Source organism: Filicampus tigris, chromosome 14 (genome assembly GCF_054856515.1).
Source record: "Filicampus tigris isolate MCC_2025a chromosome 14, RoL_Ftig_1.0, whole genome shotgun sequence".
In the NCBI taxonomy this organism is placed as follows: domain Eukaryota; kingdom Metazoa; phylum Chordata; class Actinopteri; order Syngnathiformes; family Syngnathidae; genus Filicampus; species Filicampus tigris.
This window is the reverse complement of record NC_141230.1, coordinates 12404149-12431158: the sequence shown is the minus strand read 5'-3', so window position 1 is coordinate 12431158 and position 27010 is coordinate 12404149. Positions and strand designations below refer to the sequence as shown.

The following is a 27010-nucleotide window of genomic DNA, read 5'->3' as shown; positions in this document are numbered from 1 at the left end:
CCCATCGTAATTGATGAATTGACTGAATCGAACAACGTCATTACTAACTATATCTAACTTCTGAGTCATGTGTTTTTTTTCTAAGCTATGATACTCTTTCAACAAATTAAAAAAAAAAAAACACACACATTAAGGCAAAATGTGGTATCATTTTCATCATTGTGTTAAATTATTCTTTATGAGGGTGTCAAAATACTTCACAGATCACAAGTACCTAATAACAATCTTCTGATTGTCTGCCATGTGGAAAGAAAATTGTGAGACATGAGACTTGGGTAGAGAAAATACAGACATATACAGTATTTGTATGAGTCCCCTCCGGCCGGTTTAAGAAACACTTCTGGTCAGGTCAATCTGGAAGACATCTTGTGCAATTGTGGCATTTTCACAGCGGCATCGTATGAGAAACTGCATCATGTCCCAGGAAGAAAACGAGTGAACCGTGAGGTGTAAGAACCAGTAAAAGCTTTCCCTTGTGCGATCCCAGCTCCCTCCCCCGTCATTTCTCACTTCGGGGTGAAACTAGAGAGCATCAACAAATAGTGCGAGGACACAAAGTCTGGAGGATTAAGACGAGCACAGCGCAGCAGATTGAAGCGATGGCACCTCGGAGGTGATCAAGTGGAAATACAGACAGGAAGCGACAATAGAATGTAACGAAGTCAGCATCGGTTTGCTCTTGGAGGCCAAATGAGATTCCCCCCACCCAGGAGTAATAGCATTATTTCATCAGAGCCTCCGTGAGACCTGCTAAATCCCCATCAAGCTGGGCGTCAGTCAGCTTTTGAATAAACTTGCGGTACCCACTCACATCCACCCGTGGGTTTAAATTCCGTAGACTCCTCTCCGCGTCCCGTTGCCAGGCGAGTCGACACCTCTGGAGACCCTCCGGGGTGCCTGGCTCGGGGATCTCTTTGGACCCCGTGGCCCTCTCCTCGCCTTCCTGCTCCCCACGCAGCAGCGGTGACACAAAGTCCCGTAGCGACGCCACTTCCTTCTCCAAAGCCAAAGCCAGAATCTCAGATGACCCCTCTCGTCCGTGGCCGCGGACGGGCTGGATGAAGCAGGATGCTGGCAGGTAATCTAACAGGACGTCCAGATGCTGGAGCATCTGCAAGTGGCTGCCAAAGAGCAAAAAAGCCCATTATATAACCATTGATGTTCAACTCGTATGACTACAACTTACTCCGTTTGTATTCAAATTCACTTATTTGCAGATATAATTCTTGAAACCTTCCCTCCGCTAATATAAAAGTACAGTTGTGGCTTGACTTCCAAGTTTAATTTGTTCTCTGACAACTATAGTAACTCAAAACCCTTCCCATCTCCAGGCATCTTTCCCAACTGAAAGCAATGGAAATGCCAAACAACCCTCCACCCAAAATGTTTTGTAACGCCTATTTTTTTTCATTAAAAATAGCCTTTCATTCTACATCAAGAACAATAATTGAATGGGAAGAATTAAACACATTGGGCAGTCCATTCCGGTGCACACATTTTGACTACCAGGGGCAGGATAATACAGACATGCAGATATAATGTACATAAAGAGGACGGTCTCAGCTGCCCAGTGAGCTGCAGTGATGAGGCAGAAGATGAAGACATGCCTGTCAATATTGTTTTATTGTCAGTCTACATGTGTTACTGCACTGTTTGTTTGTGTTTGATTTGATTAAGGGTCATAATTACTGCAACACTGATGCCAGCTGTGTTAGCCCATCTGTGGCCTTTTGCAATGTGGGTTAGCATAAAACTAGCGGAATTTCCTGGGGAAATGTTATATGGTTGTTTTCAACCCAAGAATATTTTTTTCAAGAATATGTTCCCAGCACGCCCACTAGTTGAAACACGGCATTCTGATTAATATTGCGTTTGTGGAATATGAGTTAAGCAGCAAAATCCCCACCTTTTTAGCCTATCTGAGGGACGGCCATTTTGTCACTTCTGTCGACTGAAAATAACATCACAACTGCTTGGGTAACGACCAATCACGGCTCGGCTGCCCCCAGAGATGGCTAAAAACGGGTGGATTAACTCTTATTCCACAAACGCAATATTCATCAGAATGCCTTGTTTCAACTAGTGGGCTTGCATAGAACATATTTTTGAAAAAAAAAAATGTTTGGTTTGACTTCCCCTTAGGGGAAAAGCTTCATTTACATAGGTCATAACTCTGTTTAACAGAAAAGTAGTGCTTTGCTATCATCTTGTGATATCTCTAGATAAAGGGGTGTCAATTACTCACAGATTGCCACTATTTGTGGCAGGGAGTGGGGCCCTATATGGTCTAAAATAAAGGTCTTATAATGAATCGTGTGTTTTATGATTGAACACAATGACAGCATCCATTCCTCCAGTAGTGAGAGATTGATAATATCAGCCATGACTTGGAGTGGTTTTCCCAGCCATATGATAGAATCTAAATGGAGGAATGGATAGATAGATGATGGATGGATGGATGGATGGATGACTGCGCAAAAAGATGGATTGACAGCGTGATACTTTCCTTTCCTGACCGCAAGAGTTCCACGGTTGCACTTTAGCTAGATTTATACAAAGTCCTCGCCAGCCACAGTGCTCTGCTTTTTGGCACTACAAATGCATCCTTCTCACCTCGAGTGGACGGCCAGTTCCCCACGGAAAGGACTGATGCGGCGCCAGCGCAGCAGCGAGACGGAAGAGAGTCCTTGAGAAGCGAAGAGTCGATGCTGAGGGCTCACTCGTACCCTCTCACCGCCCGCTCTCCTCTGCAGCCAGCCGTCAACGTCGGCCAAGCTATGATCGGGAGAGTCTATGCGGAAGACCCAGTGGTCGAGCGCCGCCAACAGACACAGCAAGTCCTCCTGAGCCTCGTCTGGGGGCAACAAAAGGCAAATGGTCAACATGGTATTTATGGGAGGGCGCGAGCGGCCTCGCTATAATGCAATAATAAGAATCAAGGTGAATTTTTACAAAGGAAACGTGTCCTTTCACAGGGACAAAACTTTAGTCGTAAAGTAGTGACCTTATATGAACAAAGTTGAAAGGTTATGATAACGAAGTCTTAATTTTATAAGAACAAGGTCACAATACCACGAGAAGAAAATCAACTTGTGCTATAGAAGGCCAGAAATTCATGATTTAAGTCATAATTTAAGAGAATCAGATCGTAATAGCAAAAAAGTGTGAAGCTGTAATTGTACACAGTGAATTTCGTCGATTACATTTTACTCTCAAAAGACCATATTTGATCCCAGTAAAACAGAGTAAAATTTGAGAGTAAAATATTCAGTGTAAAATCCACTGAGAATTTTACGCTAAACGGAGTACAATTCGAGCGTAAAATATTCAGCGTAAAATTTACTGAGAATCATACGCTGAATATTTTACGCTAAAATGTTACTGTTTACTGTGACTATACAGGTATATAGTCTTTTGAGAGTAAAATGCACCATACAAAATTTACTGTGTACAACAATATTGTGATAACACAAGTACCTGTTGGAATGAAGTCGATAAAGTCAACGAAGTTGTATTTTTATTACATTTTTTATTTTATTTTATTTTTTTTTTTAAGAAAAGTTACAATCTTTTGACTGAGAGTAGCTTCTTAATTGCATTCATTTTTTGATCTATATAAAATAATCTGAGGCAAAACCCCCCAATACTTTTTATTTGACAAAAATAATCGCGATATTGTAGTAAGTTATTTCATGACAACTAAACTGTAGTTTGACAATAATGAATCCAAAATATAAATGGTTTAAAACAAATTTTATAGGAATAAAGTAAGAATTAAGAAATAAATTATGATATGACAACACACAAGTACCTGTAATTTTCCATCAATTAGTTCTGAATTTTACAATAACCATCATCAGTTTCCCTTTAAAGTGGAAGTCAACGCAAACATTTTTTTTTCAAGAATATGTTCTATGCAAGCCCACTAGTTGAAACAGGGCATTCTGCTAAATATTGCGTTTGTGGAATAAGTGTTAATCCACTCATTTTTAGCCATCTCCGGGGACGGCCATTTTGTCTTCTGTCCACTGAAAATGACATCACAGCTGCTCACAACGACCAATCACGGCTGACCTGTTTTCTGAATCTGAGCCGCGACTGGTCGTTGTGAGCAGCTGTGATGTCATTTTCAGTCGACAGAAGACAAAACGGCCGCCCCCGGAGATGGCTAAAAACAAGTGCATTTTGCTCCTTAACTTACATTCCACAAACGGAAATTTTTTTCAGAATGCCGTGTTTCATCTAGCGGGCCTGCTGGGAACATATTCGTGAAAAAAAAAAACATGTTTGGGTCAACTTGCGCTTTAATGATTGTGTAAATATTTGGTGTATTTTGAAGAACTTCACACCGAATTCACCACTTTTGTTGGCTTTGTTCAGTCTTCTTACCGGAAGTGTTTGGAATAAATACGTAAAAATGGACATACAAGAAACTACAAGCCAAGGTATAAACATATTATTTTGTTTCCTTTTCAAGCGTGACCCCCCCCCCCCACCCCCTTAGAAATGAAGTCTCAATGCAATTTACCTGTTTGAAGCTCAGGGTTGTTCAACAGCCGCATTTTGAAGTCTGCGTGGATGTCGACAGTTACTTGACCACAATGCAGGACGGTCGGTGCCGGTACGCCGGCGAGGACTGAAGCGTCTTGTCTCGGGTCGTAATGGAGCATGACATTGCACTTGACACAGGCGGAGTTCAGCAGAGGTGCCAGCCCGGTCACGGCAGTCACGGCGAGTCTGGCCGTGTTGAGATCATTCGGGCCGCCCGCGTCGTGCCGCTTGCTTCTTTTGGCTGCCGGCTCTGCCAAGGTGGCGGCCGAGGAGGCGGCGGCGGAGGGCGAGGGACCGAGCGCGGGGAGCCACGACGCTCGGCTTTGGGTTTGGATGACTGCGGGCGCGGAGCCGTGGCCCGCCTCTGTCAAAATGGATAAGCTCGTACCGACCGCTGGTCTGGAACGAAAATAGCACAACACTAAGGACCGCCGACATCATGGGGGACAGTAGCACAGACGTGTGTGTAGAATTACAAGTTGGTGATTAACAACAGCATTCCAGATGGTGAGAATACATCAGAAATTGCGATGACTCCTGAGGCAATCGCTTTCCTCGACATGTGCTGGAACAGGTGGCGGCCGATATCAGATTGCACCCACAAAAGGGGAATGTCGGGTTATTTCCGAGAGAAAAATAAGGGGTTGCCATGGCAACCACCTGCATTTGGCTCATATTCACATAAGACTGCAGGCGACCAACAAGTCTGGATTATACTTTATCTACTACATCCAGTTCGTTAAGTGCGTTTATTTGACCATTTCAGCTAATATTATTATAGGTGGGAAAACTGTACCACCGACTACCAATACAAACTGAAATTCCGCCTTTAGCAAGTATTTGAACATTTTTACATCAATTATATTCAAACATGTTCGGTACTTGTAGTGCTCATATGGTGCTAAGAAGCCAGAACCTTTCCCATGTTGGACCAATTTATGAGCACATGACATTAATAATCTGCAGGAAAAGTTTGAGAAGCACTAAGGTAAGGGAATTACCAGATTTTTGAGGGAAGAAGAAAAAAATATATTCAAAGCTACCTGGCCCTGCATGAAAAACAAACTGCCTCCCTTGTTAAATCATAAATTAACTGGGGCTAAACACATTTTTCCAATTGACTTCCACACCTGTTCAATTAAACAAAGATCTCAAAAACCTGCAACAAAATGTACAATTTTCAAAACACTGTCTGTTAATGTGGTAACGATAGTGAGAAGCCGACTAGGGTAACCAAAATATTAGAAACTGTCAATATGATACAGTACAGCAAAATAAAACAACAATTAAGCGTACAAATATGAACTCAATAGCTCTCTGACAGTATTTGGCAGTGAAACGAAATTACACTGAGCTGTTAGCAGCAAGTATCACCCCCACGACCATTCGTCCGTCCACGACGCGGTGCCACAGCCTGTCAACGTGAGGTCTGCAGGGCACCGCTGGCACGACTTGGGTCTTGTCATTGGCGCCCTCGTCCTTTGACTCGTCATCACTCTCCCAAAGAGCGACAAGACCTTCCTGCAAAGAAACGATAATGACTGACGACAAGTGTGCGACAGCCCTGGATTGGAGTTAGGATGTCAACAAATGACAATTAGGGTCCGCAAGATGTGACTCTCGCATCGAAGATAGAATCAACACTCGCTGCGGTGTTGCAACAAGGCTTGGTGGCATTTTGCCTCATCTTTTCCCTCCGTGTCGGCGGCAGCATTACAAACACTGACTGTCACCGCTCGGTGCAAGATGCAACTTATCAATATGAGTGACACGTGTCAGCGCGAATTTAATGACTTTGGCTGGGAGGCAGTAGGGACTACAACCTCACTGATTCAAGATAAGATTATATAAAGTGGAGCCTTCAATGGCAAATGACTGAAAAGAGTGGTACGATGTTGCAGTTGCAGAAACACAACTTTTAAGAAAATACAAATCATGAATGACATTAAAAACTCCCTCGAGCGATATTGCTTAATAGCTGTTTATTTGATTGTTTATCATTAAACAATACCAAATAAACAACAATCATCAGTAGTAAATAGGGATGTACTGATTCACTGAAGCCCCGATTCGATTCGATTTTCAGTTCCCGATTTTCGATTCGATTTAAAAAAATCACTACCATGCTTGTCCCTGTGTGCTAGTGAGCGCTGCAGCCATCCACAAACGCAATACGCAATGATGTTTGGCGCAAGTGCATAATTTGATCTACACATTCAAAATGTGGTAAGCATCTGGAATGGAAAAAAAATTAAAGCCATCGTATTCAAGCACTCTAAATTAGTATATTCTAATGACAATAGGTATGTTGTCTTTTGTTAGGTGTGGCTGTATAGGGCTTGTGAGTGCTTGGATGTCCAATTCCGATTCAGCTCCATTCAAATCAATTATTCCGATTAATAGGTTTGAATCAATTTTTAAATCGATGTTTGATTCATCGTTACATCCCTAGTAATAAACGGTGATCAGAAAAACATTGACATTTTAATGAAAAACGAAATGTCAACATAACAATATAGAAAATTCAATTCTGAAAATATTCGCAAGTGACAGCCCTACAAGGTTGATCTTTGTATGGACACATGCTTAGTACCTGCTCAGGCCGTGTGAAATTTGGCTCTCGTTGGTGGACCACATCAGTGAGCGCTCGCACCGACTGCTGCACAACTCTGTCCTTCACTCTCACTTCTCCTTGAAGCTCTTGCAGCGCACTCAGTCCACTCTTGAGAGACATATGACAGTCATATGACAGAGGACGTCAAAACACATGGGTCAGTGTTAGAAAAATGGGATGTAGCGATGCAACTTCAGCAGTGTTTTTATATGTCACCTGCAGCCTGGACTCCAAAGCTTGAATTGTGAGGAGGTGGTTTTCGGGTGGAGGGGTCGTCTTTGCCGTTGTGCCACTGTGCTCGCCATGCTAAAATTGCAACATTTGGCCATTATTGAGACACCAGATTGAGTGACATTTTTTTCCAGGGTTTATTCCAACGTTGAATGTGATTTTGGATCTATGATCCTTGTTTATTATTACTGGTTTTCATACTATGAGCCTTTCAGAAGGTGGTCCAGGGATAGAATTTATTCCATCATTTTAAGCCCTATCTCTCTGCCCTCAGTCTCCATTTAAAGCAGTTTATGACAAAAACATGAAAAGAAATACATATGACCTTCACATTTTTTGTCGAATGAACTTACATTGCAAACATTACAGACAAAATAAAAAATACTTTTAAAGCATTTTTGATAACGGATGGATGGATGGATATATTTTTACCTACACGCTTCCATACTCATATTGCAGCAGTTCTTGTTCTATTGAACTACTTCCAAAATGTGTAAAAGGGATTGCATCAAACAGCCTTTTAATGTCCTTGCATTACAAGAGTAATAGTGTTTAGTGTTATGATCGTGTGATGTAATTTTCTGTCACGTTTGTAAATGTTACTGTACATAGTGAGTGCAGTATTGCATTGAAGCTTGATTTGGAGAAAATCGTGAATCAAATCGATATCGCGATATCTGCCAGCAAAATCGCAATTAGATATTTTCCTAAAATCTTTCAGCCCTACTAGGAACTGTTGTAAATTGCGGGAAAAAAATGGACGCATCTCCTTTAAGACATTTTAGCAACCAAGTAGCGCTGCCTCAGTAGGTTTTGCTTACAGAAAAGGAGATCCCGCAGAGGTCAGTAATGATGAAATGTTCCAGCGGATGCCCCGATACACAATCAAACTTAAAGACCAACAATATCTGCTCTGTACCACATCCAAGAAAGTCATCCACATGCACAGAGATCACATTTGACCACTGGGCGGCTATCTGCAAAACATAATTCAGACAAACTTTGTTAATGACGGGAGTTATGGGAAATTCAAAACAATACTGTCATGAACGCATCAGGCGGAACAAGACTCCAACAAGCAACATTGGTCTTCAACACGATATGGGCAATGTGATTAGCTATCAATCCATTTCCTGGAGCACTTATCCTCATTAGGTTCGTGAGTGAGCCGGAGCCTGGCCTTCAATGAACATAACATGCATATTTTTGGAATGTGGGAGGAAACCAAAGTGGCCAGTGTGGTTGAGGTCGTCTCCCAACCCCAAGTTTGTACATAGCATCCCCAACTATGTGTCCTGTGATTGATGGGCAACCAGCCCAGGTGTACAAAACCTCTTGCCCAAACCCCAAGTCTGGTCGCCAAGGTCAACTGGGATAGGCTCCAGCTCACTGGCCACGCTAATTAGGATGAACAAATATTAGGATAAGCGCTATAGAAAATGGATGGAAGTGCGTCACCACCACATTAGATATCTGCGCATACGTACTTGAAATGTATCTTTCCACACAGCACACACATGGCCCTGGTCAAAAGATAAAACAAAGATGACTCCATTTCTTCCAGTGTCGACCACCTGTATAACTTCGGGTCTTTCAAACGGGAGCGCGCATGTGTCTTCCACCATGCCGTTCTCCAAATAAACCAGTTGCTGATTGGCAGTGGCTGCAACCACAGTGCACCGCAGCACGTCGCCTACTTGGTGGGCTGACAGCACAGAGATGCACTTAGTGATGCAAAGATAAGGGGGTGGTAAAATCCCAGCGCCGTCAAAGGTGTGATCGGTTCCAAGCAAATAGGCCACAGTCTGCTGAGTGGAGCACTGTTGTTGTCCCAGTATGAACGCTTGTCTCTTATGGAGGGGGAGCTCACCGAAAAGACAGTGGGACAGTTGGAGGGGCAACCGTTTGACCCCTCCTGAATTACTTGATGCATGAAATACAGCACCAGCATGTGTCCACAGCACGGTGGGCCCCTGGAGGATGCAAACATCCCCACTCGGCTTATAAGGGAGTGAAAACTCAACGCAGGGCTCCAGCTGGTCTGCGTCACTCAGAGAGAAAAGTTTATAGAGAAAAAAGTCCGCCTTCTTGTTCTTTTTCGCCACAAGGACACACGGCGCGGTGGTCCTCGTGTGAACACACGAGACGCTTTTGGATTTTATGAAGGCGTCCACGCGTGCTGCGCTTTTGTGGCTAATGACAGCCGCTCCTTGTGATGCCTGCAGGAAACCCGCTTGCTCCGGTTGGAACGAAAAGCCACGGAACGTCAACTCGCTTGTCACTCGATTGTCACGTATGGCGTGATCAAACATTATTATCTTACCACAGAACGAGATTTGGTTCGAAGTCGAAGTGACGCCCTTCATGGTGCCTCTAAACGACAATAAGATGCATTTCTGATGTAATCGCCACTGAATTTATCATGTGTGACTTTCTGTCGGGTTTGTGTCACTCGAAAGCGCGCGCCAATCCGGAAGTGTACGTCATGACAGGCGAATTGCATTGTGGGAGTTGTGTTTTGTCAACAGCGGTGCGTTCTGCGGCTTAAGCTAACGGGTTTAGCCTTCGTGACGTAACCTGGTGGAAACGTACGAGCCACGTAAAGCAATTGATTCCACTCCTTTTAATTTTGTTTTGTTTTATCTCGAACACAACTACACACTCTTTCCTTCCTTTATCCCGTCACAAAGCAACAACTAAGTGAAGAGGAGTGGCCAACGAGCTGAGCCAAAATGGCTTCGACGGGGCGTCAGTTTCCCACTTTACAGTGATTCACCTAAACAGAAACTAGCAAGCGAGCTAACGAGGAACTATCAGTGGGGAGGAGAAGCCGGTGACAGTTTAACATGGCTGAACATGAACAACTCCAAGGGGAGCAGGTATTCCAACTTTGAAATGAGAAGATGGAGCGTACGTTCCAATGTTTATTTGCTCGTTGAACGCGTATCTAAACTTCCATAAACTCTCATGTGGCAGGGCATGGAGGAGAAAATTGAGCAAACGAGAGAGAGATTCAAGAATGAATTCCTCAAAGGTAGGGGTCTGATGGTGTTTCAAGTTGTAATTTGCATCGCATCGTTCACACGACGTTACGCTTGTTTGCGTGCACAAACCAGCTATTACATGGGAAAGATCTGTACTAAAGTGCCTACGATCTTGACGAAACGTGTTGATGGTAGCATCAGGACTTAACGAAGGGTCCAGATAAACTTGCAGATAACCAGCTAAATGTGGCGCCCTTACTTTGTTCCCTATACATTTAAATTAGCCACAATGCATTTAATGTAATTTTTAAACACAAAACATTCGAGGACTTGAACAAAATTCATACATCTAGTATGTGGGACCTTTTATTAAAACTGAAATAGGGAGTGTGGGGGTATCTTCCATCTAGTGGAAGAGCATTTAATTGTTTTGCCTTTCACAAAACGTCGCTGGCACAAATACATGAACAACGATGTATTATTGGTCGTACTCTAAGTACATAATTTTCAGATCTCCTTACAGTACGCTGCGAGTTCACAACACTCATGTATGCTACATATTTCATGAAGCACTTTGTTTTTAATAGTATTTGTGCATTATCTGCCAGATCATTAACACAGCTTGTGTGGTCAAAAAATGTCAATTTAAATGTCAGATTCATCAGACAAATATGACCTAAGAGATGTGGACAGACTACAGAAGGACAACTCCATGGTGGAGGGCTACCTGATGTGGCGACTCTACGTGGTGGACGACGCCTTGAAAATGATTGACGAGAGTTTCCAATGGAGGAAAGAGTACGGAGTAAACGGTGAGGGTTGATGGTAGGGATGGGAATTTCGACTAATTTGCCCGCCGACTACTCTCAAATTTTATTTGCGACTAGTCTATAAGCAAGAAAACTTGAAATTTAAAACATTTTGAATTCAAAGTTTAAAATGCAAAGGTTTTGTGTCTTTACAGTCGGGGCTATTTGAGCCCAAACATTGAGGACAGTTTGTTAATATAAATTCTATTGATGTAACAACAACTGACTGAGTAAAAGTGAACAATTGAAAGAGAAATACATTTCTGATACTTATGTCAATGCAATGCATGGCATTTATTATGAATAATATAATGAGTAATGGTACCGACTCCCAGTCCAGCAGGGTCTCATTCGCCATTTGTTAGGTGCATTAACATGCACACAGGCGACGACTTTATTTTCTAGTGCCCACGTACCCATCACACTTGGCAGGAGAGCAGCCAACTTTTCAGCTGTGTGTCTTTCCTCCAAGGCGCATGAAGGACACAGCTGCGGGGATGTCCTTCGTCCACATACGTTATACACGTCATAGTCATGTAAGATTTGGTGGCTATGGACGTCCATGCGTCCGAAGTTAAGGCATTGGCCACTTAGCTGACAAGCTCAAACGCCCGTAGTATCTCCTCTTTCATTTGGTTATGGCTACTCTCGAGTTGGGGCGTTCTTGTTTTGCGACTTGGCACCACGCAGCCTACTCAGGCTCGATATACAGCACTAATTTTTTTGAACCGTTTGCCCTCGACAAAAGAAAACGACAGCATAGGCCTGAGGAACGAGATGCGTGATTCTTAATGCAGCATTTAACCGACTTGTAAAATACTAAACGTTTAATAAATCGTAGACGGTTAAACAGGTAAACAACTAGTCACGCACATCCCTGGTTGATGGTGGTGGTGGGGGGTGAGGGGGGAGGGTTCAACTCTGTTTGTCAATGGAACTGTTGACGTTACCTCCGTCATTGGTTGTCAGATCAACGCCTTTCTCGCCGCTTCTCGGAGATGAGCCATACACACAAGAGTTCCATTGTGCGTTAAATGTCATGAATGGGCAGCCCCTAACAACAAAACTCGCTGTCTAAATATCCTGAGGGTTGTCTTTGCTCTGGGGAAGTCTTCAATCCGGCAAATGAAATTGGTCAGACAGTTGTGTTAGGGCAATGTGATTAGACATCAGTGTCACAGAGGTCGGATATCATTCCTCCTTTCGTCGTTCATAAACGAGTGTGATTTACCCTTGAAATCAAACACGCATTCTTTGTGATCACAATGACGGCAACTTGTCAGACTAGTTTACGTTCTTTTCCTCATCAGCTTGAGGTCCCTTAAAAAAATGAAAGGATGACAAGCAGTGGATTCAAGCAGTTGAGGCAATGTGTTGAGCTTTCCTTACACAATCCACATTTGTAGAGTAACTCTCTTAACCGGCTTGTTTTTCCCCCTCAGATCTCTCAGAAAGCTCCATTCCCAGGTGGATGTTTGAGACCGGGGCGGTGTTTCTCCACGGATACGACAAAGAGGGCAACAAGCTTTGTATGACACTTGAGCCGTTTCCTTTCACCCTTTTGTTGGAATAACAAAGATATTCTATTCCATGCAAATCACTAACAACAATGCCGACCTCTGCTTACTGTTCCCCAGTCTGGTTTAAGGTAAAGCTGCATGTGAAGGATGCTAAAACAATCATTGACAAGAAAAAGTATGTGGCCTTCTGGCTGGAGCGAAATGTCAAGAAAGAACCTGGGATGCCCTTGACGGTCGTTTTTGACATGTCAGAGTCCGGCCTGGCCAATATAGTAAGTTTTCTTTGTCATGGAGTTTTTATTCAGATTGTGGGAAACAGATTCAAGTCAGTAAAATGCTTTAAAGTCATCATGTTATTGGTTGCTTTGTACTCGCGGGGACTGATGCTCTTCAGTGGTTTTACTCTTTGGAGATTAAAATAACCTTTAAATCCCATTGGTCAATTCAAGAGGGCTTTCTAATCCATGGACGCGCCGTGTCACAGACGTGAGCTCCCTCAAGCAGCGAACAAACGAGTTTCAGACCTAAACCGGCGAGATGCATAGAAAGAGAAACAAGAAGCTACGTAGCGTGCATACGAAATGAGGAGTTTAGAAAATCGGAAAGCAGAGCCTCAGCGGGAGCCGGAGCCTCGCTGTTCGGTATGATCTTGTTAAGGCCGAGGAGCGCGTCGACTGCATAGCAATGAGGACTCCTACCAATTATGGAGCCCAGTCAGGGCGCAGGGCTTGCTTCTATTGATAAATCTGTTGCCGTGATGATTACAGTCAACGTGAAACGCTGCGCTGAACATCCGTCGGCCTCGCAGCCAAGTCTATTATTCCGCCAATTATTTTTGTAATTAATCGATAAAGTGCATGTGGTCTTGACAATGTCGGAAGATGAGGGAAAAATGTCAAATAAACTTTCCGCAAAAAAGGTCTATTCAAAATGACATATTTTCTCAAACAGTGAATGTGGGCTGTACATGATCCCAAATTTATTTGATGTAAAGCGTCTATTTGAGTGCAGGCCACAACATGCGGACATACAGTGATTGTATTTTAGTGTTAGACCCACCCTGAAAACACAACAACATGTAAAATGGGGATAAGAAAAAGAATGACCTTTTCTCGTAAAAAAAATAAAATAAATAAATAAAAACTTTGCTTTTGCATTATATTACAGTAATAAAGTCAACTTTATTGCAATTGTTTTGTTTGGCACACAAATGACTTCTCATACAAGTCAATGTATTTTTTCGATACATAAAATATATTGTAAAAAAGTCTCTTGTATTGGATCTCATTAGATACATAATATAAACATGTAAGTGAACATGTGTAAATAGTTGCATTGCCAACCATCCCAAAGAAGCTTTTATCATGCCGAATAGAAATAAAATGATGATTAAAGTCTCACTGTTTTGCAGGACATGGACTTTGTGAAGTATGTTGTAAATTGCTTCAAAGTGTATTATCCCAAATTGCTCTGTAAGTAAAACTGTGACCAAAAACATTTTGCTTTCAGCACTATTCTTTTGTATTGAGTTCAAATTGAATTATTTTGTGATTTCAGCTAAGATGATAATTGTGGAGATGCCTTGGATCATGAACGGTGAGAGAGTCAGCCCGGGCGTCTGTGTGACGTTCTGATCTTGACATTCCCATCCTGAAACACACCTGTCCCCCTCTCTCTCTCTCTCTCGCTTGCTCATGTAGCCGCGTGGAAGATTGTGAAAACGTGGTTGGGTCCGGAGGCCATCAGCAAGCTTAAATTTGCATCCAGATCGGAACTCCAGTCGTACATCGACCCGGAGTACCTACCGCCGCACATGGGTGGAATGGTACGTGGTCGTTCACACCCTCTTGGGGACGCAATGCATAATGTTTGCGAACGATTCGATCGCGCGTTGACACAAGCTCCCCGGGTCCATTCTAGGACCCGTTCAAGTACAGCTATCCTCCTCTCCCCGACGACGACTTCCAGACACCCATCGGTGACAATGGACCCATCGTCAGCGAGGATGAGATGGAGAGCAAAGAAATCGAGAGCAAAGAGAGCGAGCTGGAGAGCAAAGATGGCCTCGACTCCAGCTTCAACTCTGAGGTTGCTGTCAAGCCCAAAAAGGTCATCTCTTCCCCCTCTCTCTCATCTACCATCTTTCCACAGTTAGGATTAGGCTTACTCAACTGCAGAAGGGCCAGGTCTTTCATTTGTAATATTTTGCAATTTCACCCGCATATTACAGTTTGCATAAAGGCAAAATGGAGTTAAAATCTAAATAAAATTACCATTATGCGCAAGCGCTAAGAAAAGAGTCTACTGAACGACTAATTGTCATTAATAATGCCATCTCAACATAACTTAGTATCAATATTATTATTATCATTATTATTTGAGAGACTGTTGATGAGCCTTGGTAGGTGATGCTGCTTTGGTTAGCAACAGAGTTCAAATGGTGCTCAGCGGTTATGTGTCGAATGGCTGTGTTAATATTATAGTAAAAAAAAGCATTTGTGTTTCTGATGGTAAAAGGGATGTTTCTATTTGAAGTAGTTTATTAGTTTCAAGTGATTTAAATGACTAGTTGGGGCATCTAGTTTACGAGAGAGAGACTGTCACTTCTTAATACCACATTTCCTATATGTGGTTCTTCTCACATTTAATGATTCCAAAGATGCCGGACAGTCGTTCTTCTCTAACATATGCAAAGGATGAGTCCAGGATTACAGCGTGTAATCAGACTCTCTCTGTGGAGCTGGCTAATATTCAGATTTGAAAGGGCCCACTCATGAAGGTGACTTTCAGCGCTTTTGATTGCATCAATGTCAAAGCTTCTCTTGGTAGCTGCCATCCATCCTTGTATGGGCCAGTCGAGTCTGATGTGCTACTCTTTGGCCGCCTCTATGACCAGATGTCCTCTAAAACTGCTGCCCTTTAGAGGAATACATCTATGTCCTCTGTCTACCTCCTCCTCACTCTGACCACCGTTGCAGTTTGGACTGCGGCTCACTTTTAACATTCTCTATCCACACATAAAGGTCCAACCAGCACGCTCAGAATCTATTTGGTTTCTCTTGCGGCTCGCTGTGTGCAAAATAAGCCTGCATGAAATCAATGGCCTGCAGAAAGTTCGTCACTATCAGACAGCCTTTTGATGTTCTAGTTGCTCTGAGGTTATTTAATGTGACTTGTTGAGGGCCACGTCGACTTGGACTTGACCCATATTTATCCGAGCCAACAAGCACAAGAAATACTTCTGCTGGCCGCTATCTGTGGGAAACTGAAACCTTATCCACTGAAAACATCAAATCCTACCTTTGAATTACCAATAAACAAGAGAAAGCATTGTAAGAACGCATTGCGTAATGCCACATTGATCATGCACAACAGATTGAGTTAAGAAGAGATATACAGATTAGTAGTCATTAACCTCATTTAAGAATGTGCTGTAAAAAGTGAACATCAGAAAGATTTAGGTGTCGTGATCCGCCAACTTCCTTAAAACTGCCTGCACTAAACCCACAAACTGTATGTCAGGATTACATTTTTGTAAAAGTACAGTGACTAAAGCCCTCTTTCAACCAAGTAGTTTATTTCACTTAAATGGAAAATCCCCACTATCAGAACTGGTTGTGGAAGAAGAGACCAAGGCTGAGTTGGGGGTGACCAAGTCAACACCAAAGGTTTTGAGGACAAAGTTGGGACCAAGACTTTGAAGCGTTTTGAGACAGAGTTAAGACCAACATTTTCAGGGCCTGAGGACAAGTCAAGACCAAAACTTTGAGGTGCCAAGTCCAGACCAAGGTTTTCGGGTCTTCATACAAAGTTAGGAGAAATCTTGAAGTATTAAGATGGAGTTATGAACCAACACTTTGTTGGGCCAAGGCCAAGTCAAGCCCAAGGTTTTGAGGGCTGCTGACAGAGTTAAAGCCAACATTTTGAAGCATTGAGACAGAAATCAGAAATCAGACCAAGACTTTGAGGTTCCAAGACCAAATCAAAAGACCAAGGTATTGAGGGCTTGAGACAGGGTTAAGACTTTGAGACGTTGAGACAGGGTTAAGATCAAGACTTTGAGAGCCAAGTCAAGACCAATACTTTAAGGTGGTAAGACCAAGCCAAGACTAAGGTTTGAGGAATAGCGACTTATGTCAAGAATACTACTTTGAGGCATTTTTACAGTTAAGACCAACACTTTGAGGGGTATTCGACAAAGTCAAGACTGAGACTTTGATGAAAAGAGACCAAGTCAAGACCAAGACGTTGACTGGTTCAGACAGTCAAGACTAAAACCAAGGCAGGTTCAAACCAGGTCGAGTCTTGACCTGACAAATCCAAAGTCCAGGTTTAAATGCAATCAGTTCCAAGATGAGCCCGCGACCCTTCTTTGAAAGTGGTCTCGTACCAAAAAACTGATTACTTATTTCCGCCATGTGATTGTTGTTCAGATCAGGCCAAACACTGATCAAGTTGAAGCGAGGCGTCAGCTCCCTAAATAGTGTGACATCATAGCATACATGTAAGCCAATGTGCAATTTGCCATTGGTTCTTTGTTTTTGGTTTTTTTCCTTCCCTTTCAAATAACTCATTGTATCACAGAGGAAGTTTCACAATACTCTATTGGTGGGACCGTGGCAAGTAGAAGTAAGAAGGGAAAAGGCACTTCCTGTGGCCGTCCTCCGCTCTCACATACCAACCTGTCTGAAGGAGCCCTCGCCTACCCTCTGTTCCTCTTCAAGACAAGATCGTGTGGGATCCCGACGGCATGATACTTGATGACTTGGACGCTAATTGCCTCTCTTCTCTTTTTTGAAACAAGGGCTGGAGGTGGTGATGCAGCATAGGATCACTGCACCCACACACGGCGCTCACACCGTGGACGATTTCTGCCGGCTGACAAGGCAGGTGTGCTCATGCGAGCGGCCTCGCTGTGAGCCCCTTTGTCTCCGTCTTGGATGCGACATTTCTATTCGCCCCTCTACATTTCGGCGTTTCAGCATTTCAACAAACCGACAACACTTCGGACTTTTCTCATGAAGAGATGAAGGCTACGGGACTGCTAGCCTGTTATTGTTTGCACAGTCGCCAAAAGGCAGTCTTGTCACCACCGGCCACCGCTCCAACCAAACAGTCCGTAATATTCCCCCACCACCCCTCAAATTTCCCATAAAAGTACTAAATGAGTTACTGTTTTAAAACAGTAGACCAAGTCAAAAGTGTGGAGCACTAAATTAAACCCACATGCCTTGTAGGCAAAGCCGAAAAACAAACGACCTGTGCCCCGTCCCCAACACAATGATGAGCGCTTATCATGTTGTCTTTCAATCAAAATGTACTGTCGAGTCACGTTAGCTGCATTTCATTTGTCTTGATATTTCCGACACCCCTCCAGCATTTCAAGCACTCAACATGTGTAAATCATCCTCTTCTTTTGTAATTGTTTTTAAAGAATGATTTTGATTTATTTTTTTATGATCTGTATTTGTATGGATTTTACAAATATCGTAGCGGCAGTGACTCTGATCATCCGAATACTAATGTGTTTTGATTTTAGCCTGTAATTTTTACTTACTAACACAGGCATGTGTAACATTGAATCTACTCTTTTTAATTGCTGCTGTAATGTGTCAGGTTTGCACTTTAAAGTGATAACGACAAAATAAATTGAGGTTTTTTTTGTGGCAGCTGTTTATCTCGATGTCTTCATTCTGGCGTAAACAGTAATGTCAAGTTGGCATGTTGCTCGAATCACACAAACACTTCCCCTATGAGTCACTCGCTTTGCCATCACGTCCTCTCACCTTTGCTTCCACATCCCAACCACGTGAACGCAATAAACACCCCCTGCCCCCCAACCAACCCCACCTCCCCTCCGATTTCTCTTTCCGCCACTTTATGCAAACATCTTCAAAATGAACATCCTGTCATGATCTTGCGGTGGCACGATGTAGGTTAAAGTGCAAGTGATGCACTTTTTGCCTTTTTGTCTGTTCTATTCCAAGTCACAAGTCTAAGGTTTCCTCTTAGTTCTGCATTCTTGAATGGACATGCAATTTGTTGATCTGTGCTTCCCTTAAGTGAGCACAAGAGTCAGGGGCCTTCAGCGGGGGTTTCCAAGAAAGAGTATCCATTGATGCAATTATTAACCTTCATTCAGGTCACCGCATGTGGAGGCCAAGGTTTCAACAATGCAACAAGGTTGGTGCTTCTCTGTGTGTCCTTTTTAATTGAGAGTCCAATTTTCTTTGCAGGTGAATTTCCTGGAAGACAACGATAAGGGAGAGAGCCGTATCAAAGGAGCCAGGAAACCCGTGACCACATTTAAAGGCACCCTGTTGGACATCAGGTACTCACTGCCCCCTGTTAAAAACAATACATTTCTCCCCCGGAATTGTATCCTCAAGTGTTTTTGTTTACCACAATGAGTTCCCTCCATACTGACATGGGCTAACTCGTTGCCAGGATTCTTGTACACTTCCAGCAAATAGACGCATCTCGGGGGGGGGGGTCGGTAGAAATTGATACACTTGCTAGCAGAGCTCAAGTGGCATATGTGGAGTTTTACCTCCGTAGGGGCCCATCTCATATTTCACCACTGACCCAAAAAGAATTTGGGATTGGAAGAAAAATTCGGAGTGACAGTAGAGTTGTGTAGAAAGCTATTAAGTGGATTTACTGCTGCATGGGAGCTATAAAAGATCATCCATCTGTTGCTGGTAGACTGAACCCAATGAAGCAGGATATTGTCGCAACTGTGAACTTTAACACTGACACTGCATCTCACAATCTGAAAATCCAATGCAGTCTCTACTAAATACTTGGCAGACAGCCACAATTTCAGCACAACAATGCAAGAGAAGTGACACGGAGGTGCCGTCTAGTTTGTTACGCCGCATCGGCTGGCAAAAACCGGCAGACGAATGGTAAAAGTTAAAAAGGACATGATGTAAACTTTATTGCGGTTTGTTCCCTACTGCAATTTAGTAAATAACTCCCCTTGGCCGCTGCTCGGGTAAAAAAAAAAAAAAAAAAAAAAATCCTGTAATCTCGTCATTAGTTGATAGAGCTTGATTTTTACTTCACAATACAAAAGTCTAGAAAATGGTTCAATAAAATCGCATGCAGCAGCTTGACATTGCACTGAAAACATTCTGAGAAGTCTCTTCCCAGCATAGCATCAAGACCTGATTTGTACCAAAATAACTGTCTCGCTCCCTCTTGGTAGTGAGCGCCTACACTTCCTGCCACTCAAAGCGAGACACTGCAATAATATATTCAAGAGATGCTGGGAAAAAAAAAAAAAAAAGCTTGCATATATTGACCAATACGTTCTTTTTCCATATTGTTACCGAGCCATTATTGATGTTTGTACCTTAATAGTGCAATTGATCCACCTACATGTGAGGTTGGGAATTCAGGGTGCCAGCAATCAATTGTTCATTGAGTAAAAGGGAGTCACCGCGGTTAATTATTAACACAAATCAGCGCGAGGCAGCGGTCGGTCATCGATTCCCTCTCCGAGGCCCAAACACTCAATCAAATCTGCAACGTTTTCTGCCTATTGCTACTTGGTTTGAATGTTTGAGCTACACAGCGCAGGAAGATTTATGTGTGCAGTTTGGAATTGAAGGCGCACACCAAGCAGCAGAGATTTGTGACATTGCCACTCCAGCTAACCGGAGCATATTTGGTCAAAGGAGATATGAGCAAGGCTGGTCTTTGAGATTAATAAGCCACCTTTTTGTACGTACGCTATTCTATATGTCCCTTAAAGAGGAAGTCTACCAAAATATATATTTTTTCTAGAATACACAGCATTCCGATGAATCTTGTGTTTGGGGAATATGTGTTAAGCAGCCAAATCCATCTGTTTTTAGCCATCTCAGAGGGCGGCCATTTTGTCACTTTTTGTCGACTGAAAATGACATCACAGATGCTCAGGGCGCAGATAAGGACCAGTCACGGCTCAGCTTCAAAAAACAGGTCAGCCATGATTGGTGGTTACCTGAGCCTTGAGTAGTTGTGATGTCATTTTCCGTCGACAGAAGTGACAAAATGGCCGCCTTAGAGATGGCTAAAGAGAGATGGATTAAACTCTTATTCCTCAAACGCAATATTAATCGGAATGCCTCGTTTGCATTCTTGATAAAAAATATGTTTGGGTTGACTTCCTCTTTAAATCTTTCTTCATTTTACCAAGAAATGACATGCTTACAACTTTGTAGGAACAAGTGGGGGAAGGAGCTTTGCGCTGTTTCCAGTGCACAAAGCAACTTTTACAAAGGCGTGCTTGGATAAGTTTGTTGTGGAAGAACTCCCCTCCCCCGTGCTCTTCTGGATGAATGCACCCAAAAAAATCTTACAGAAACCCTCTCTCCCAACTCTTTATATTCCTCCATTTCTGCCTCCTGTCGGTGTAATTAGCCAGGTGTCCGAATACTTAAGTTGTCTAAATCGTGCATATTTCAAATGAGCATATATTTGTCAAGGTCAGTTCCCGAGTGCGTAGCCGTTTTGATGTTAGGACGGTGACGGCTCAAGGCTACGAATCCCGTCAATAAACATTGCAATGAGCCTTAAATGCTACGATGTTTCTGAGCTGTGTTACTTTTTAATTCAAGGCCGGGAGCTTCCCCGGAGAGAGAGGAGGGCGGGGATCCTTTGATCGTCTGTTTCGCCCAAGCGCCACTCAACTTTGCGATTGACTTTGAGTACTCCGCGCAAATAACACACACGGACATGAAAAAGAAGAAAATATACCGCAGTTACTCTTCCATTAGATGCGGCAAGTAAGGGATTGACAAAAGAGGCCGAGAATGAGTGCAGTAAGCGTTTTATGGCATTGTGTGTTTATGACATAATGACAGTGTGGGCGTCTTGTCACAGATTTTCCCAAATGAGCCCTTTCCTGTTTCCATCGGATAACCGTGTGTAATTCCTGTGAGGGCGTCGTCGACAGTAGCTGACTGTCCAAGGCTGACGAATTGCTGCAGAGTGAGCTGTTGTTCACATTGTTTGAATGGGCTTGTGTAACTTAAAACTGGATATCTGAGAGGGGCAAATTGGTAGAAACGACTCTCAGGATATAAAAAATGTGCTTACGTTTAATGAGGAAGGCATACCGATGCAGGTCACAGGTCACACATAGTAACCTTCTTCATTGTGACGAAACTGACACAAACTGTCAAAGTGACAGGAACAAAAACGCTGGATTTAATAAGCGCGACACTTGGCTTTGAATTTAAGTCGGCTCGCATTGCGCAACGTCCCGTGTTTGTTCTGCTCTTCTCTCTTTCTTTCAACTTGATGAGGCTGCACCTTCTTTTTGGGAAAAAAAAAATGTCACAAAAAGTCAAAAGGTAAACCAGAACTCACGCATTCTTTCGTGCTTTCGAAAAGCAGCTCTCATGAGGTATGCATAGTGTCATGCGTGTATGTGATCTAGTTTGAATGGCAGTAAAATCAAAGCGGCATTTTTTGAAGGGGGGCTCAACACATGCCCCCATCCCCCTAGAAAATGCAGACACGCAAATTGCACATATACCTGAAACAGCCACTGGCATAATATAAACATATAAAAATGGGCTCTACTTTATATTATGTCGGCGTGACTCTCTTGAATGAATCCAAAGGCAGCCAAAAGGCGTTCTAATCTTCATTTGTATGATGCAAGTTGTGTTTTTTTCTTTTTCCACATCTTGCAGCCCTGCAGAAGAGCTCACTTTTGGCTGCGGAGATTCAGAGAAGAAAAGCCTCATTATCCTGAGCAATGTCACGAAAAACCCGTTGGCCTTTAAGGTGAGCGCATACCACTTGCAGATTAAACCATGCTAAAACAGATGACAGTCAACTCCCGTTTATCACGGAGGATGGGTTCCAGTCCGACCTGCAATACATGAAAATCTGCAATACAGGGAAACCATAAAAAAAAACAACGTTTTTTTCTAGTTTCCCCCTTCCCACAGGCTTTACAAAGACGTTTAACCATATGTAAGCACACATTTTTGACCATATTTCAACACAGAAAAGCATTTAATGTCAAGAACCGTGGTTCTCAAACGGTACGACCTAAAAAAAAAAAACACTAAGCTCTCAAGTACCACCATCTTCGTCAACATTAAAATACACTCCAATCGAAATCAAAAATTAGACTTAATGTAAAATTTGACTGAGGTTTGGTTCCCAAAAAGTACATTTAATATGATTGTAAGCCACTGTAACATTATGCACAGTTTGAACGTTAATGCAGTGTTTAAATGTGTGTGGAGAGGGGCTACCATCCTGTAGCCGATAAAAGCTCCTGCATAAGTGTACTTTTTGTGGTTTACTGTTCTCCCGGCCTTCAGTAAATGGCAGAAAAATCTGTGAAATTCAATCGCTGATTGCGGCTCTCCTTTCCATTATGCGAGGGCATTACATTAAGTTAAGTGCCCTGACTTGCAAGTGACCGAACTTAACATTTTTTTGTGGCGCTCTCTCCATTTTTTGAGGGGGGGGGGATATTGCGAGCAAAAATTTGAGAGCGCATTTTTTTTTTTTTGTAACCATGATTTCTGTTTTGCCCTCTGGTGTGCTTGCTTCAAGCAGTTTATTGACACTCAGAGTTGCAGCTGGCTGTAAAGCAAAGAATTGCACATTTTGTATTCAAACAAAGCACATAGCTTCTGATTTGCCCAAATCCACTAGTTTAATGCTAACGCATCACGAAACTAACATAAAGAATTTAGTAGTTATTTAGTAGTTAGAAACCTTTAAGCGACTGATATTTAGTACAACACAGACGGAAAACAAACTTTTCTTTCTGCTCTGCATAAAACACTTGACTGCAACTTGGTCTTAATGTTCCACCATCAAATCTGTGTATTTTGTGTATTACACTGCCTTCCGGAAGCCGAGAGGCGGGCGCACATAAAAAAATAGCAGCACAATGTCCGTTGAATCGTAGCAAACATTTGATTCTTTAGCTGTGAATACTGTATGTTTTTATACAGTACAATACTAGCGAGTGCTAGCAATATAGTCTAGGAGCACCATCTGCTTTCATTTCATTCACCGATCACAAAATGGCCGCCGTTCTAATGGCTGTCCGCCGACAGGTTCGGACCACGGCACCGGAGAAGTACAGGGTGAAGCCTAGCAGCAGCACCTGTGAACCCGGCGCCTCCATCGATATAGTGGTGTCCCTGCATGGAGGTACGCTTCCCAAGTTTACCGCAGCTTACCCGGTGCTTCCGAATGACCTCATCGGTTGCCACCTCTATAAAGTGCCTGACATTTTACGTCGGGTGAACACGACTTGTGCCGGAGTGAGGACAACTCCCACGATGCCAGACGTCGCCAACAAGCCCCTGTGTTGTTTTGATTGACGGGCCCGCAGCGGCAGGAAACGACATCCGCTGCCTCTTAAGACCTTCACACTTTAAAACGGTTTGCGTTCACCTTTTGCCCAGGCTCTCAGGCGTCCCCCCAGGATCGCTTTTTGGTGATGGCGGCTGAGATGGACAACGTAGGGTCTCAAGAACTTGCGCGGTTCTGGAAAGAAGTACAAAAGAGTAAAATCACGGAGCACAGGTATTGTTTGTTATTGGCAATATTGGGTTGTTCCCCGCTGGCCTCATTCAAGGTTCTCTTTTTTTTTTCCCCCTTGCAGGTTGCGCTGCCATGTTGTGGAAAGCGTCAAAACAGCAGCGAACCCTCAGAGGGAGACTGGCGATCTAGGAAGCAGCAAGGATATAAACACAGCGGTAATTACACTTCTGCACATATATTATATGAGTACACTAGTGCACACTAAAGAGATCCAATGCAGACTTTTTTATGTGTAGCTAAATTTGGGAGCTCATCTGTAAGGATTTGGACTCTGAAAGTGGAGGGTCGCAGTTGACATAAGTCAAAGTTGGGAATTAGTAGTTTGGGAAAATGTTGGTCTGTTTCCTGGCTACCATCAAGGTGCCCTTGAGCAAGGCAGCGCCCCCCGCAAGAGGTGCAGCGGCGTTTGCCACGCCCCTTTCACTCCGACACCTCTCCTTGCATGCCTGCGCGTGTGTCATGTGGTACGCAACAGCAGAGTGCAAGTTGAATTTCCCCTCGATGGATTATAATCAGTAGAATAAATTGAAATCAAATTAAAATTTAAGAAAAATAGGGCCGATAATTAATTTCATTCAAATCGAGTGTCCATTTCAGTGGGTTGGTGGGCTGCAATTTTTTTTATAAAGTATGACAGTCCCGGCTCACCTCTTTCCTGAGTTTGGTCACGTGACATTTGTAAGATGAGCCCTTTGAGGTCATTTTCAGTGAGCAGCAATTGGCAGTCCAAAGCAAAATGGCCGCCCCCTGAAATAGATTAAAAACGGGTGGATTTTGCCACTTAATTCATATTCCACAAACGCAATATTCATCTGAATCCCATGTTTAGACTTGTGGGGACACATATAACAAATTATTGTGAATAATATTTTTGACTTGACTTTAACTTTAAATGGCAAACGGAAGGATGGAGAGCCAAGACACACTTTGCCACATTGCAATAATTTCCATTTCATGTTCTGTGGTTTTCACAACAAAACAAGAAAAAACACATAACGGTGATCCCCCTGACAGTGTCAATCAAATTGAGTGTTATCTTGGTAAAGGCATGATTTGTGTTCCATCTCTTGTATTGGACATCACTAGATTGTGAAAGTGTACCTAATGTTGTGGCTTTCGTGTACTACTTTGACATATAAAAAAAAAAAAGTTTGATAGGCAGTCGTTATAATTAAAGAGCACCGAAACATAATTTGTTGTTTGTATTTTCATAGCATGTTCCACAGATAGGCTACCTGGCACCGGATGACATTTTAGTAAGTATTGGCTGATTGAAGGCTTTTCTACCGCTTTCCTGGGAAGAAGCTACAAGTTCCAATTTCTCCATTTGCAGTTAGCCTTTAGCTTAGTGTTTGGACAAGCGAGACCGTGTGACTGACTCCCTGCAAACATCTTTGCAAAAGATCTCCCTAATTGATTTTTGCAGATCATCATCGGGGAAGAGTGGATGCCCTGATAAACTCACTTATAATTGACCTACATGCGGGACACGAGTCTTGTTCCCTGGCACAATTTGGCCGTTTTGCTTTTTGGAATCCAGTTGAAATGCAAACTGGCTTCTCAAACATCACTTTTCCTTGCTAAGCTAAATGCTTGCCAACTCTGTGCTCTACTAACAGACTTTACTTCTTTTGATACCGTTTGTGGCCTTTGGGTATGAGTGTGACGCCACCTGAACTCAGGTTGAACACAATCAGAAAGAATATCCTTTTTTTTTCCCAATAAGAAACAACGTGAATGGAAATAATCTTTTTCAGGGTCATGGAACCTTTAACTAAGCCTTTTACTGTAATGATAACAAACTCATTCTCCATTCGCTGACGCCCACGTCACTCACCGGAACAGGTCTTTCCTTTTAAAGCCACTCAAAAGATACTACGGTAGAATGTGAGGATGCTCACCCATACCTGCACCACATCCCGCAATGAATTGATGGGATGATGGGTAGAATACCTCAATTCCAAAGCAAGCAAACCACTCTCGACTGTCTTTTACTTGTTCCTGGAGTGTCCTGTCCAGGTTTCCTAAATCTAAAACCCTTTTGTCTGATTTTCCTCTCCCACCAGCTGATGCGATTGATGGCCTCCAACTCCCGGCTGGAGCAGAGTCTCAACACGTGCATGTGGGTCCAGAAGGTTCTGGTCTGCTTGGTCCTGATTCTGCTCGTGATCAATCTGTACTGCGTCCGCCTGCTGACGTCGGCCCGGCAACTATCTTGACCACTGCTCGGCAAAGACCGAACACCCCCCCCCCCCCCCCCAAAAGGACTTTTCAGCGCCAAATTGATGGGCACGTTTTGTGTTGCCCCTCAACAAAGAACAAAGACACTTTTAACAACTTTGCTGCATTTTTTTTTTGGAAGCTAGAAAAGAATATTTATTGCAAAATTATGGTGGAAAGATCTATTTTTGTGATCATATTGTACAATATTTTATATGATACTCTATGGCAGATATGAAAATAAACAAGTAATTTTTGAAGCGTTTGCAAAAGAAGTCTAGAATTGAAGGTTACTTGACTTTACACAATACGTAGTGACTTTTTTTTTATCTTGCATTCCTCAAATACGCCATAATAAAAAAACTAATACTAAAGCTAATGAGAACTATGCTAAAATCAAGCATTTTCAAACTGAAATTGAAATTGAACAAAGCCACTCTTAAAACTACTGGAACTGATTTTTTGTTTCGAAAAAAATGAAATAAAAATGAACTAGAATGAAAAATC

General features: G+C 42.9%; 2 protein-coding genes across 3 annotated transcripts; one reads left to right on the top strand and one right to left on the bottom strand.

The window, feature by feature from the left end:
• Nucleotides 1–118: 118 nt before the first annotated feature.
• fancb (FA complementation group B) lies at nucleotides 119–9950 on the bottom strand. The gene is made up of 8 exons (XM_086050881.1): nucleotides 8884–9950; nucleotides 8218–8373; nucleotides 7382–7471; nucleotides 7145–7273; nucleotides 5900–6072; nucleotides 4529–4950; nucleotides 2614–2854; nucleotides 119–1121 (listed from the first exon to the last, which is right to left on the bottom strand). The coding sequence occupies exons 1-8, from the start codon at nucleotides 9760–9762 to the stop codon at nucleotides 722–724; spliced, it is 2490 nt and encodes an 829-aa protein (XP_085907007.1). The 5' UTR covers nucleotides 9763–9950; the 3' UTR covers nucleotides 119–721.
• Nucleotides 9506–26768, top strand: mospd2 (motile sperm domain containing 2). Of its 2 annotated transcripts, XM_086050882.1 has the most exons (16): nucleotides 9506–10275; nucleotides 10373–10430; nucleotides 11037–11192; nucleotides 12632–12718; nucleotides 12827–12981; nucleotides 14121–14181; nucleotides 14267–14305; nucleotides 14410–14534; nucleotides 14630–14818; nucleotides 18946–19040; nucleotides 22399–22492; nucleotides 23791–23887; nucleotides 24145–24265; nucleotides 24345–24438; nucleotides 25498–25539; nucleotides 26350–26768. In XM_086050882.1, exons 1-16 carry the CDS (start codon nucleotides 10243–10245, stop codon nucleotides 26500–26502), a joined length of 1599 nt encoding a protein of 532 aa, XP_085907008.1. In that variant the 5' UTR covers nucleotides 9506–10242; the 3' UTR covers nucleotides 26503–26768. The 2 variants fall into 2 exon arrangements, with proteins under 2 accessions (XP_085907008.1, XP_085907009.1); XM_086050883.1 differs by lacking the exon at nucleotides 25498–25539 and having other exon boundaries at nucleotides 9507–10275.
• The last annotated feature ends 242 nt before the right edge of the window (nucleotides 26769–27010 follow it).